General features: G+C 44.7%; 2 protein-coding genes across 8 annotated transcripts in view; one reads left to right on the top strand and one right to left on the bottom strand.

Moving 5' to 3' along the window:
* The window catches only part of BCL2L13 (BCL2-like 13 (apoptosis facilitator)), a 117,711-nt gene extending 111,543 nt beyond the window's left edge, over positions 1-6,168 (top strand). For 6 of the 7 annotated variants that reach the window (XM_011945653.1, XM_011945649.1, XM_011945655.1 and 3 more), the window contains one exon: positions 3,939-6,168. In XM_011945653.1, the coding sequence (XP_011801043.1) occupies positions 4,179-4,796 (618 nt within the window). In that variant the 5' untranslated portion in view covers positions 3,939-4,178 and the 3' untranslated portion in view covers positions 4,797-6,168. The remainder of the gene's footprint in view (positions 1-3,938) is intronic. The other variant, XM_011945656.1, reaches the window with a different exon arrangement.
* A 5,012-nt stretch (positions 6,169-11,180) lies between these two features.
* BID (BH3 interacting domain death agonist) overlaps positions 11,181-13,878 on the bottom strand; it is a 38,184-nt gene continuing 35,486 nt past the window's right edge. The window contains exons 6-7 of the mRNA XM_011945647.1: positions 11,671-12,684; positions 11,181-11,613 (exon numbers count right to left, since the gene is read on the bottom strand). Coding sequence (XP_011801037.1) covers positions 12,673-12,684 — 12 coding nt within the window. The 3' untranslated portion in view covers positions 11,181-11,613; positions 11,671-12,672. The remainder of the gene's footprint in view (positions 11,614-11,670; positions 12,685-13,878) is intronic.

The following is a 13,878-nucleotide window of genomic DNA, read 5'->3' as shown; positions in this document are numbered from 1 at the left end:
CGCCCGGCTGTTTTTTTTTTGAAATGGACTCTCGATCTGTCCCCCAGGCTGGAGTGCAGTGGCACGATCTCGGCTCATTGCAAGCTCCGCCTCCCAGGTTCACGTCATTCTCCTGCCTCAGCCTCCTGAGTAGCTGGGACTACAGGCACCCGCTACCACGGCCGGCTAATTTTTTGTATTTTTAGTAGAGACGGGATTTCACTGCGTTAGCTAGGACGGTCTCGATCTGCTGACCTCGTGATCCGCCTGCCTCAGCCTCCCAAAGTGCTGGGATTACAGGCGTGAGCCACCATGCCCGGCCTACTTTGTAGTTTTTTATGTAGGGGTATTGTACAATATGGGCTTCCTTCCACATTGGACTTAAAAATGTACTTATTTCTTTTTTAATAGTAGTTAAATACAGGTTAGGATCTCCATGTCTTTTCTTACTTAGCTGAACCAAACCCTCCCTGTGTCTCTCTCTATTTGTCTCTCTCCCTCTCCCTTTCTCCCTCTCCTGCATGCATCCTCTTCTGGACCATTCCAGTGGTCCTTACCCTGAGGCTGGGGCAAGCTGTCATCCTCAAAAGCTTGGAGGCCTAGAAGCCCTTTCTCTCTTCCAAGCCAATGGGCCCTCCAGTTTTCCTAATTGTATACTACAGTATTGTAATTTTTAAAGACATATTTTACTTTCCAATTTTGTATTATCTCTATTTAGAAGAGATGGAGGAGGAAGGAAAAGTTTGTAAATTACCTTCTTTAGCCAAGGAAGGGTATTGTTTCCAATTGTTTTCACCTTCTTATTGTCCCATCCAGTGAGTATTTTAAAATAGCTCTTTGTCCTACCACCATACCACCAAAAACAACAATTAAAATGACAACACAAACATTAACAAGTTATGAAATAGCAGAACTTACTGATTACTTCCTATGTACAAAGTATTAATCTAAGCCCTATAAATACTACCTTGGGCCGGGCGCGGTGGCTCACGCCCGTAATCCCAGCACTTTGGGAGGCCAACAAGGGCGGATCACGAGGTCAAGAGATTGAGGCCAACATGGTGAAACCCCGTCTCTACTAAAAATACAAATATTAGCTGAGCATGGTGGCGGGCGCCTGTAGTCCCAGCTACTTGGGAGGCTGAGGCAGGAGAATCACTTGAACCTGGGAGATGGAGGTTGCATTGAGCCGAAATCGCTCCACTGCACTCCAGTCTGGTGACAAAGCAAGACTCCGTCTCAAAAAAACAAAAACAAAAGCAAAAAAAACCACCAAAAGAAAAAACTATACCTGATTTTAAAAATAGACTCAGGTGCGGGTGTGGTGGCTCACACCTATAATCTCAGCACTTTGGGACACCAAGATAGGAGAATTGCTTGAAGCCAGGAGTTTGAGACCAGCTTGGGCAACATAGAGAGACTCATCTCTACAAAAAATAAAAAAACTTAGCCGAGTGCAGTGGCCCATGCTGTTATTCCCAGCTACTCAGGAGGCTGAGGCGAGAGGATCCCCTGGGGCCAGAAGGTTGAGGCCACAGTGAGCTATGATCCTGCCACTGCACTTCAGCCTGTGTGATAGAGCAGACCCCAACTCTAAAAATAAACAAAACAAAAACAATCCTACCTAGTCAGTCGTCCCCCTTTTATTTGTGAAGAAATTGAAATCTAAAAGTCCAAGCAAGGTATCCATATTCACACAGCTGGGGCACAGCTGGAGCTGGATACAAGCCAGTTGTTTTTGATTGTGAATTTTGTGGTCATGCCGTATTATTTTACCCCCCTGCTTATTCCATACTCATAGAATATGCTTGATGCTTACCATGGCCTCTGAAGTGCTTGGAGCAAGGGTTGCAGTAGAATGTGGTGCAGTATGATGCCGACATCATGATCGTGTGATTTATTTGTATTTTTTCCTTTTTTATGGGGCTGATAGACTTCTAATTTATATTAGATCCTTGATATATATAGAAAGTTTTTGGTCTTGGTTGAAGAATGAAATTATTCTACTTCAGACGAATAGCAACCATAATCGTAAAATGAAGTAGAAATTAATTGCTTTACATATTCTATTCAGATTCCCTGTAGCTTTTATAAGTGTTGTCTAGACTTTGGATGACAATTTCTGTACATCTCGGTGACATTCCATTCCATTGGTTCTCTTTCTGTCCTTTGATTGTGCCTTACCCTCTGGGTTGGCCTAGCCCCTTGTGCATGCACCTGTCATAAAGCTTTCTGTATCGTATTGAAGTTAGTTATTCGTATGTCAGTCTTCACAGCTGCCCAGTAAATTCTGTAAGAATAGACCCATTCTTCCTCATAGCCCTTGTGCCTGACACAGCTGTGATAAGCAGTAGGCATGCGGTGGCCTGTTACTAATAGACATAGACACACGGCCTGCGCTGTAGGGCTTTATTGCTTTCACTCAGACTTCCTGAAGGAAGAAGCAAGAGTCTCTGTGTCTGCAGCATCTCTCCATTCTGGCTTTGCTATCAGAGGAATTTTAAAGCAAAGCTCTGATTGTAATTTTGTACCTCAGAGATGTCAGTGATAAACCATCACCTGTTGGATAAAGTCCGTATTTCTTAGCTGTCATTCAGGTTTCTCCATGGTCCTGTCCTCACTGACCTTCTATTCTTCATGTGCACTCTGCATTAATTAAACAGGGCTCTGTCCTTATTCTCTTTTTTTCTGTGTCTGTGCTTTTGCCTGCATTGTGTCTTCTGTGTACCCTTCGCCTGCCAAAATCTTACCCGTTCTTCAGATGCCTGATATAAATGCTAGTCCCTCCATGAAGCTTTCTGTGATCTCCCTGCTTTCTCTGACCTCTACCCAAAGAGGTCTTTTTCCCATCTGAACTTTTCTTCTTCTAAGGAAAGCAGCACTGCCATATGAACTCTTAATAGCACTTTCACTATGACATAGCATTATTTTTATACCCTACTAAGTCATACATTCCTTGAGCACAAGGTCTTGCCTTTGTTTTCTCTGCTGTTTTGCATTAATTACTGCATTGAACATACAGGGTGAGTATCCCTCATCCAAAGTGCTTGGGATCAGAAGTGTTTTGGATTTTAATTTTTTTTTTTTGGAATGTTTGTATATATGTGATGAGATGCCTTGGGGATGGGAAAGTCCAAACATGAAATTTACTTCTTTTTGTATGTACCTTATACATATAGAGTGAAGGTAATTTAATATAATATTAACATATTAATATAAATATACAATATTTATAATATAAACATATATATAATATTTTGTGTGCACGAAGCAGATTTTTGACTGTTTTGCCTACAACCCATCACATGAGGTCAAGTGTGGAATTTTCCACTTGTGATGTCATTTCAGCGCTCAAAAAGTTTTGAATTTTGGGCTGGGTGCAGTAGCTCACTCCTGTAATCCCAGCACTTTGGGTGGCCAAGATGGGTGGATCATTGAAGGTCAGGAGTTCCAGACCAGCCTGGTGAAACCCCATTTCTACTAAAAAAGTTAGCCGTGCGTGGTGGCGGGTGCCTATAATCTCAGCTACTGGGAAGGCTGAAGCAGGAGAATCGCTTGAACATGGGAGGCAGAGGTTGCAGTGAGCCGAGATCATGCCACTGCACTGTAGCCTGGGAGACAGAGCAAGACTCCATCTTTAAAAAAAAAAAAAAAAAAATCTCAGATTTTGGAGCATTTCGGATTTCAGGTTTTCAGATTAGGATGCACTCAGCCTGTATGTGAATTATACTGAATGTAAATTAACTCATGATTTTTTAGTTTCAAGGAAACTGCTCAGAAGCCTGTCAAAAATTGTTTCTCTGTATTGGCCTACAAATAAATGCATTCCATTCAGAAACTATGTAGATTTAAACAGTGTTTCATTCCTAGAACTTCAGTTTAGGAAGGAATTTGCCTTACAGATGGATGTTTATGTTTTAAATAGATTTTTATTGTTGACATTTGTCCTTCGTTTCTAGGGCACTGTGTTTAGTCTTGAGTCAGAGGAGGAGGAATACCCTGGAATCACTGCAGAAGATAGCAATGACATTTATATCCTGCCCAGTGACAACTCTGGACAGGTCAGTCCCCCAGAGTCTCCAACTGTGACCACTTCCTGGCAGTCCGAGAGCTTACCTGTCTCGCTGTCAGCTAGCCAGAGCTGGCACACAGAAAGCCTACCAGTCTCTCTAGGCCCTGAGTCCTGGCAGCAGATTGCAATGGATCCTGAAGAAGTGAAAAGCTTAGACAGCAACGGAGCTGGAGAGAAGAGTGAGAACAACTCCTCTAATTCTGACATCGTGCACGTGGAGAAAGAAGAAGTGCCCGAGGGCATGGAAGAGGCTGCTCTGGCTTCTGTGGTCTTGCCAGCGGGGGAGCTGCCAGAGGCCCTCCCTGAAGCCCCAGCCCCCTTGCTTCCACATATCACTGCCACCTCCTTGCTGGGGACAAGGGAACCTGACACAGAAGTGATCACAGTGGAGAAATCCAGCCCTGCTACATCTCTGTTTGTAGAACTTGATGAAGAAGAGGTGAAAGCAGCAACAGTTGAACTTACTGAAGTGGAGGAGGTGGTCCCCGCACCGGAACCCACAGAAACGCTGCTGAGTGAGAAGGAGACAAATGCAAGGGAAGAGAGCCTTGGGGAAGAGCTGTCCCCTCCCGGCGAGATGAAGCCCCTGCCGCTCTCTGAGGGCAAGTCTAGACTGTCCCCCGCCGGCGAGATGAAGCCCCTGCCGCTGTCTGAGGGCAAGTCTATACTGCTGTTTGGAGGCGCTGCTGCTGTTGCCATCCTGGCAATGGCCATCGGGGTAGCCCTGGCTCTGAGAAAGAAATAGAAGGCTTTTCAGGAGAGACAGACAGAAGGATGTAAGGTTGGAGTTGTACTGGCTGGAATTTGAACCTCCAGCAGCTGTCTGGACATTTGTGGAACACTCTGGGGTAACTGGGGACTTCTGCTCAACGTGGCAGTGGCATGTTAGGCATGTTAGGGCTTGAGGTGGGGCATTCACGTTCGTCTGACTGTAAATCCCAAGGGTCTTGGCTCATGCTAAATTGAGAACCTTAGGGGTAAAGCCCCCCTCCAGGACAGGGTTTCCCAGCCTTGGCACTAATGATAGTCTGATCATTTTCTGTGGTGGGATGTTCAGCAGCATCCCTGGCCTCCACCCACTAGATGCCAGTGGCACCCCCTCCCAGAGATGACAACCGAAAATGTCTCTAGACATTGCCACATGTCCCCTGTGAACATCCCCTGTGGAGATCCACTGCTTTAGCGGAGGAGGGTTTACTTAGGAAGAATTGGGATAGAAATTCCCAGCTGAGAGAGCTTAGCTGTGGGCTCCTCAGCTACTGACTCGTTAGCTCTTAATCCCCTTAGAATTTCATCTTTCCTGATGAGCAGGCTGGGCTCTGCACCTACTCTTTTTTTTGCCCCCCTGCCCCTCATCCTGGAGTGTGAGGGTGCTCGCCCGTACTCTCAGCTGCCTCTCAGGGACTGCACTGTTCCTCTTCACCCCCGGGTTCCTGCTAAGATCCCATGGGACGAGGGTTGCTCTGGACTTCTGCTCAGACCTGTCCAAGTCCCCGAAGCTTCCTGCAGCTCCACCTTGTAAAAATGCTACCTTTAGGAATCTTTGAAATATGTATACAGAGAAAATAACACGAAAGAGACCTGGGGTCCCCACTTGTGAGTGCAATTGTCAGTAAGTCTGGCTAGAGAGACACATTTGTCTTGTGTCAAGGCAGGAGGATAACCCGGATGACCTTCTGAGGTCTCTTCAGCACTTTCCATCAGTGGTCACCCACCACTATGGTTAGTTGCCAGCAACATCTCTGTTGCTGGATGGTCACTGTCTTTAATCCTGGGCTAGTATGTTTTTTCTAATATGTGACCTCAGTCTTACTACTGACCAGTTCTATGGGTCTCTTGCTAGGTGGTAAGGATTTTTATTCTTGGGCTTTTAGAGCCAGTTAGATCATAAGTCATGAAATATAGAGTGTCCTAAATATCACTGAAATAAAAAGTAGGAAAAAGAAGCTTGAATTTTAAGACTGAGGCTGCTCTGTGGATTCTAGTTTGGCTTTCAGAGTTCAAGAATGGCAGCATCTTCACCTGAATTCTTCAGTGCCAGGGTAATAAACCAAAATAGTCCTAATCAGTATATGCTAGTTGAGCATTGGCATAATTTTCTTTCCTCTGGCTGATCCAGCCCTAAAGGAAGAGTAGACCTGCATCTTTCCATGCCCGAGGGTCACAACGTCACTATGCAGGGCACATGTGGCTTGGTTTAAAAAGGTCATCTTAGATTTATCTTAGTAAATGTAATAAATTATTTTTTAGATCCTGAAATTTATAATAAAAATACTTTACCTACCCTGATCACAAAACCTGATGTTTTAAATGTGCTTTCTTTTTGAAATTTATGTTTTCAAATAAAATCTACCTAAAGCAATACTGTTTGAAAATTGGTCAAAACCAGGTCTGGGAGTACGTTTGTGTGTCTTTCCAGCTTTATCGTGTAGCGTGTTTTAGTGTCCCACTGAGGGAGTGACGTTTTAAGGGTTTTGTGTACTTGGATTAAGTAATTAGAGGTGAGTGGGGGAATGGGATTAGCGAGGCAACAATTTTTTTCTTCATGGGCTCTGATAGTTGCACTGGATTATTCTGTATTCTAATTGCTATTATTTGTGTTTGCATAGGTGAAGAGCAGAGAAAACTGGTGAGTTATCTTGATTTTTAAAAAGTGATAAAATACTTGGAGTTCCAATATTAACACTTGCCAACTCTGGATCCTCCACTGGCTGAGCAGATTCAAGCGCTGATCGAAGCCAGGTTCATCTCTGAGCTGCTGAAAGGAGGTGCTCATGAGGCTTAGGATATTTGAGTCTGTGCTGCCCACAAAAGAATAAGGAAGAAATGTGGTGTGGAAGCGGCTACTTGCTGCTTTATTTCCCCACCTGTTGAACACTCAGCCACAGTGATTTGGTCAGTTGTATTTTGCTAGGTAATGGAGCTAGTGTTTTCCATTGGCTTTCTCTAGATAACTCTTGGTCAGCTCCTGAGTTAACAGGATGTGGAAGCATCCCCGTTCTTCCTTCACTTCCTTACCTCATGAGGACTGTGCTCCTGCTGTTTGCTCATACATTTAAAAAATGATTTCTCAAGCTCCCCTTCCTTTTTGGGGGAGGAGCTGATAGTAGGCCAACCTACATACCCTCTAAGTGAAGGTAAAGGAAAGGTTCAGAATAAATCCAACTTGTTTATAGAAAAGTTCTTGTTGGTCCTTAGACCTCATCTCAACTGCTCTGTTGAAGGTAATGATTTATTTGGGGGGGGGAAGAATGCCAATTTATCCTCTCTGTATTAAAGTGATAATTCTGGGCCCACAGAAATCAGTCAGTACCTACAGTGTGCCTTAAGGGGACTCTCATTTCCTTCTAGAGAACATTCTAGATCAAGAAATACAACTGTTGACCTTTTGGGTCACCCATTTCCCCCTCGAGGCATTCTTGAGACCCCTTCTCACCTGCATTTCTGTCCCAGGGGTACCAGATGCAGCCACTACCTACCTAGGCTTGTCCTGGGGGAGTGAGCCGTGAACCTGGAGACATGGCTTTGACTCACAGCTACTATTAATTTCCTCAGGCTTTGAGCTGATTCCCTCAATAATATGAAAGTAATGCCTGCTCCGTTCCTTTCTCCTGAAAGGTATGAGATGTGGACAGTTCAGTGTTTGAATTATTTTAAGAGATGTTTTATAGAAATAAAATGTAGCTAAGAAGTTGTTTCCCTTTCTCTTAATTTCTTACATCTTTCCACACAAACTTATCTTTCCAAGAATTTGAGGTGGTGATCATATCCATCAAGACGGCCTTGTAGGCTATCAGATTGCTAACAGACACGACTTAGAGCTTCTGCCCAAATTCCCACACAAGCATTATCTCATTTAACATCTCAGCGACACACTGCATACTAGAATGTTTCCTCTTCTCTGGTCCACCAAGACCTGCCCTTAGTGACAATCTCCTGATTATGACATCCATTTGAGTTTAGAGTGTATAATTTTTCCTAAAAAAACCTCATGTCGATAATTATAATTTTAGCAAATAGTAGTTGAGCATTTACAACATGCCAGAGATGGTTCTAGTGCTCTCACATACCTTATTTCACCTTCACAGTTCTAATCGCTGTTTGTATTCCTTTTATTCCCATATTACAGAATGAGGAACTTAATCAGAGTTCACTCTGTCGCCCAGGCTGGACTGCAGTGGCGCGATCTCGGCTCACTGCAAGCTCCGCCTCCCGGGTTCACGCCATTCTCCTGCCTAAGCCTCCCGAGTAGCTGGGACTACAGGTGCCCGCCACCACGCCTGGCTAATTTTTTTGTATTTTTAGTAGAGACGGGGTTTCACCGTGTTAGCCAGGATGGTCTCGATCTCCTGACCTCGTGATCCGCCCACCTCGGCCTCCCAAAGTGGTGGGATTACAGGCGTGAGCCACCGCGCCTGGCCCAGAGTTTGTTAGTTTTTCTAAAGTCCTCAAGCATAGGAGAGGCAAGGCAATGATTTTGCCAGTTTTTATCATTTTCCTGGCCCTGCAAAGCAGTATTGGCAGGTCCCCTGCAAACAGTTGCGCCAGTTGTTTACTGCATAAGGACTGACGGGACAAATTCCGATGTGCAGCCTGTGCTCTGCTCGCCATGCTGTGGGCCTTGGAAGAAGGGAAGTCTTAATTTGTACAAAGTCACCATATAGGCTCACTTAAATATTAAGCATGTTCTACTACAAAAAACAAGAGTGAGGTTTACATCCAGGACTGGTCTCAGCTTCCATTTATGTAGCTGTTTTCCGTGTAGACATTGAGTGAGATGCTTTGTGGTTACAGAATTCACAGGCATTGCTGATGAGCTTTCATTAGCTTTCTTGATTAAATATTTTTGCTTATAAACAAGGTTAGGCAATCTGTCCCAGCAATTATCACAAAGTGCTAAGTGAAGGGGGTGAAGACAGCAGATGCATTTCTCGCTCTCTTTCTGTGTGTTCGAGTGCGTCCCTTCTCCCCTGCGTATGCCATCGTAAGCGTAGGGCTGTGGAGTGAAGTGGGGGAACACCTGGAAGCACTGCTGGGCCTCTGGACAGACACTCCAACAGGTTGGGGGCTTAGGAGGGTTGACCAGGTATGGCCGCAAGTATGTCAGCTCCGGAAGACCCTCCCAGCGTGAAAACCTAGGACATTCCACAGCACATCATGGTAGTTATCACCTTGGCTGGAGAACACCAGTTCTGTGGTACAGAACAGGGACGTTCAGTGACCTCATCTATAAAGAGAGCTCCATGGAGAGTTGGAAAGTGCATGCCACTAAAATATTAGCACATCCCATCTTCCCTTTCTTTTCGCAAGGCTGTTTCGCTTCAGCCTGGCATCCTCACACACTAACACCGTCAGGTCTTCCACATTTGATGTCTACGCCACAGGAGCCCACACCAGACTGCTGCTTCCCTGCGAGCGCACAGTGAAATTGTTCTCGGGGGTATTTGCAAGGCCTTGTCATCAGTTAAAAAGTAGCAGCTGCCTCCAGGTGAGTCTCTGCCGCTCTCACCTCTTCTCAGGGGAAACTGTATAGTGATCCTGCTCACTGTGGGGAGTGTTCTTTGCACCACCAGAAGAAACTAGTTAATGAATGTACTATTTAGAAGAAAAGCTTTGACATTTTAAGACTACCAGTTGTTCCCTTTCCCCAGGAAAAGAAGGTCAAAGTACAGTCTTCCCTGTTGCAGAGCTTGGAATAACTCTGTCCCTGATGCTTTCCAGCAAGAGAACTGTACTATGGAGAGGGGTCCGTGGCCAGCATCCAAGGAAAACATTTTTCTCCTAGACCTGCATTTTTCCCATTACAGTCTTCCATTTCTTGCTCCAGATTAAAAGTGCCTCTTCCTACCTAACTCATTCCTTAATTAAGGTCAGTTTAGTGTTGGCTCAAATGCTGTCATGTCAAAAATACCAGAATTGATTGGTGATTTGGATAATTAGGTTAACATGGGCATTTTACTGAAGCAGCATGTTTCCTTTTTCTGTGTGAGTTCCACGGGCCCTCTGTGCAGCCGCTCTGCTTTGCTGAACTGACCATTGTGGCTCATTCTGGCTCCTCTTCCCTCCTGTCTTCTACCTTTTGGTCAATCTCCTCTTCATCAGGGAAAGGAACAAACTTCAAATCTGTGAGTTATTCTGTCAGAAGCAATGTGCTAGAGAGAACACATGGGATTTGAAGATAATTGATGGACTCATCTTTCTATCCACATGGTAACTCTATGCCCTTGACTTAGGCGGTATCATTTCATATGATCAATTGTTCTTGTGAGTCCATACTTAATTGGTTTGACTCCAGGTTCTGAAAACAAGATCGTAACATTCAAAGGACTCTCTATATTCCAATTCTCAGTCAGCACAACTAATAAAGTTGTTGGACAATAAAACCAGGCACTAGCGCTGTGACCCTTTAAGGAAGTCTTGAGTATCTCAGCAGTTAATGCTGGGTCCTAAGAGGAGAGTTCTGGAATGCCTTGACCTTCTGAATGCACCAAATGTCCCACGTGACTTTCAGGTACACCAAGCATCGTTTCAAGGAGAAAGCTTTTGATGTTTAACAAAGGAATTTCCATCACTTCATTCGAATATTTTTAAAACAGAAAAGAAAACACATTCTCTGAATTAAAATCACCTTTCAGTCATTTCCACAAGGGTTGTGTTACAGGGCAAAATCCACCAGCTGCCAGGATATTCCTGAGTCACCATGGCTGGGAAGTGCTGAAGACTGGAGCAGCTGTGTTTGAGACAATGCAATCTGTTTCTAATGTTGGCTTTGCTTTACAACCAAGACGGTATCTCAGACTTGGTCTGGAAGAATTTACACTAAGGCCTGTTATAAGCTGTAATAAAATGGCGGCCTACTGTATGAACTCAAGTGAAACAGAATAAGGGGAAGATGCTGTGGGAGAGGCAGTGAGCGATGATAGTCCAGTCATTTGCTGCTCTAGAGCCCTTTTCCATTAGTTCCGGGTGATGCTGGTATAGCCCCTTTGGGAAGAAAATGCCTCCCCCAGTGAGAATCTGATTATAATGGCTGATGTATGGACGGTGTGTAGGTGTAGCGTGGTTCAACCTTTTTTCCATTGTGGTCAGGAAACTTTTTTAAAAGTCCACTCCAAAACAGGAAAAGTCATAGTTTTAGGAAGATTTATTTCCAAACCATGGCCTTCACGCTGCACGGCAGCATTTCTTTTTAGTATTTGCAACCTTTTGCCCACTTCAATTGAGCCAGCCCTAGCGTGGTATGTATTCCATGCTGAACAATATAGAGTTTGTTTTTCTTTTCTGATGATTTTAAACTCCTACGGAACAGGAAAGTGGTAAGAAGAAATCGTGAGTCCGTCAGTGCCCTTACTCATACGCGTCTCCAGTAGCCTCCTGTTGTGGTCACAGGAGATTCCTGTTCACAGCAATGTGTGTGATACAGACCCAGCATCCACCGTCGTGCTTTTAAACTGATTCCTAGGACATAGCTTCCCGTTGAACAGCAGACCAGTGTTGCACTGTTTCTAAAGCTAAGCTCTTCCTTGTTTATTTTGGTGCTACCTAAGTGACTTGGTGTTGATCTAAAGCTAAGCTCTTCCTTGCTTATTTTGGTGCTACCTAAGTGACTTCGTGTTGACTGTCCCTAGGAGAGGGAACTACTTTGCTGAATTTTTAAAAAGTCCAACTGCTCTTTCATCTTTTATGCTTAGAAACCTCTTCTCTCCAGATGCACTTCTGAGGCATGGATGAGCCGAGCGTACGGCTAGAAATTGGAAGTCTACAGCTTCTGTAAACTTCCCGGGCTACTCCCGGGGCATCGCAGTAGCTTCTGGCACCCGTGGCTTAATGTCTTTAGCAAAGCCTTGATGTCATGGAAGGAGAAAAGGTGCATGCCGTTTGTTACCTGATTTTGTAAACAGTGGCTGACCTGGGCCCTTAAACCACCTTCACACCTTTTAGAACCACAAGTGGTTCTTTTTGACTCAAACAAAGGGAGATGAAATTGAGAAAGTCAAGCGCCTACGTACTGGGGCCGGACGGTCCCACTGTTTGAGTGCAGCACTTCAGTTCCGAATCTCTGGGCCATTTGGTTTTTAAACAGGAAGATTGTTGGTTCCTTAGTATTAAGATAGTCCCTATTTTGAGTGGAATTTTTCATTTGTAAGGGGTATGTTCCTTTCCTCTCCAATTCTTGCTTTCCTCGAACAGGCTACGGCCTGCTGTAAGACCATCCCCTATGGTTGTACTTTAATAAACAGTAATTCTTTTTACCAAAAAAATTGTATTTTGTTTCTACTTCCTTGAAACCTGCTTTTCAATTTAATTTTCAAGTGAGAACCTGCACAGCGGAAATAAAGGCACCATGTGTAGATTTACGAATGTGCAGATTCATGTGTGGATGATATGAAGGCCATTCAAATACGTGTAAATTGATATTTTCATTCAAGTATATTAATGTGGATCTTTTAGAATGCGTTATAAGCTTAAAACATTGTCTTTAGAACAGAAATCACAGCCGTCTTCCAGCCCGTCTTCTCTAGGAACGCTGTTGCTATGCCAGGGTGGTGCCTACACTGGAAGCAGCTACATGGCTGTGACCATATCGAGCTTTAGCCAGTCACACTTTTGGAACTGTCGGTTCAGTCCATCCCCTAGAGCAAGAAAGGAGAAAAAGCCAGAATCAGCTAGGCTCATTCACAAACTAGGTGCCAGAGCTCTGTGCCACAGCGGAGCAAAGCTGGGGTTTATGCAAAAACGTGTTCTCCAGAGCCCTGAAGTCCTATCCGTGCATCCTTTCTGCTACATGGGGGCAACTGCAAAAACAGGCTGTTCAGGCAGTGAGGTGGCTATTCACATCTCCGAGGCATTGACTGTCAGGAGGCCCCTGCTGGGTTAGAGGAATCACGATTCTGCCTCAGCCGTCAGTCTCTGGTAAGCTGTCCATACAGACAGCCGCACACGTCTTGCCCACTCATTCCCCCTTTACATGGGTGTTGGTAAAAGCTGTCCAGGAATGGCCTCAGGCTTACCTCCTTCCAACAATTCAGCTGGGTTTAATGCCTGATTTAAGATTTATATTCATTCTCCTTTTTTTTTTTTTTTTTTTGAGATGGAGTCTCGCTCTGTTGCCCAGGCTGGAGCACAGTGGCCGGATCTCAGCTCACTACAAGTTCCGCCTCCCGGGTTTACGCCATTCTCCTGCCTCAGCCTCCCGAGTAGCTGGGACTACAGGTGCCCGCCACCTCGCCCGGCTAATTTTTTGTACTTTTTAGTAGAGACGGGGTTTCACCGTGTTAGCCAGGATGGTCTCAATCTCCTGACCTGTGATCCACCCATCTCAGCCTCCCAAAGTGCTGAGATTACAGGCTTGAGCCACCGCGTCCGGCCTCATTCTCCTGTTTTTAAAATGCCTGTATAACTGAAGACCACAGCATATAAGGAATGTTTTCTTATGAGTTCTCAGTAGAGGATTAGATACTATTTTACTTAAAAACCAAAGCCTGAAGTAATGCTTCTGACATGTCATAAAATCCCAAACATTCGCTAATTTTTTAAATTTACAAATAAGACACATCCACTTAATATCCATTTGGGTCTATGAAACAAAAGCACCAGATTTTGCTACATGGGGGCAACTGCAAAAACTGGCCCTTCTTGGGCAGCATTGTGAACACTCTATGTTTGTTTTTAGAAACAGGGTCTTGTTTTGTTCAGGCCGGAGTGCAGTGGCACAATGAGCTCACTGCAGCCTTGAACTCCTGGCCTCAAGCAAAGAGATCCTTCTGCCTCAGCCTCCTGACGAGCTGCCTCAGCCTCCATGATGGCGTGAACTACAGGTGCATGCC

Source organism: Colobus angolensis, unplaced genomic scaffold, assembly GCF_000951035.1.
Source record: "Colobus angolensis palliatus isolate OR3802 unplaced genomic scaffold, Cang.pa_1.0 Scaffold242, whole genome shotgun sequence".
Classification (NCBI taxonomy): Eukaryota; Metazoa; Chordata; class Mammalia; order Primates; family Cercopithecidae; genus Colobus; species Colobus angolensis.
The sequence above is the reverse complement of the archived record's forward strand: the minus strand, read 5'-3'. Positions and strand labels throughout refer to the sequence as shown.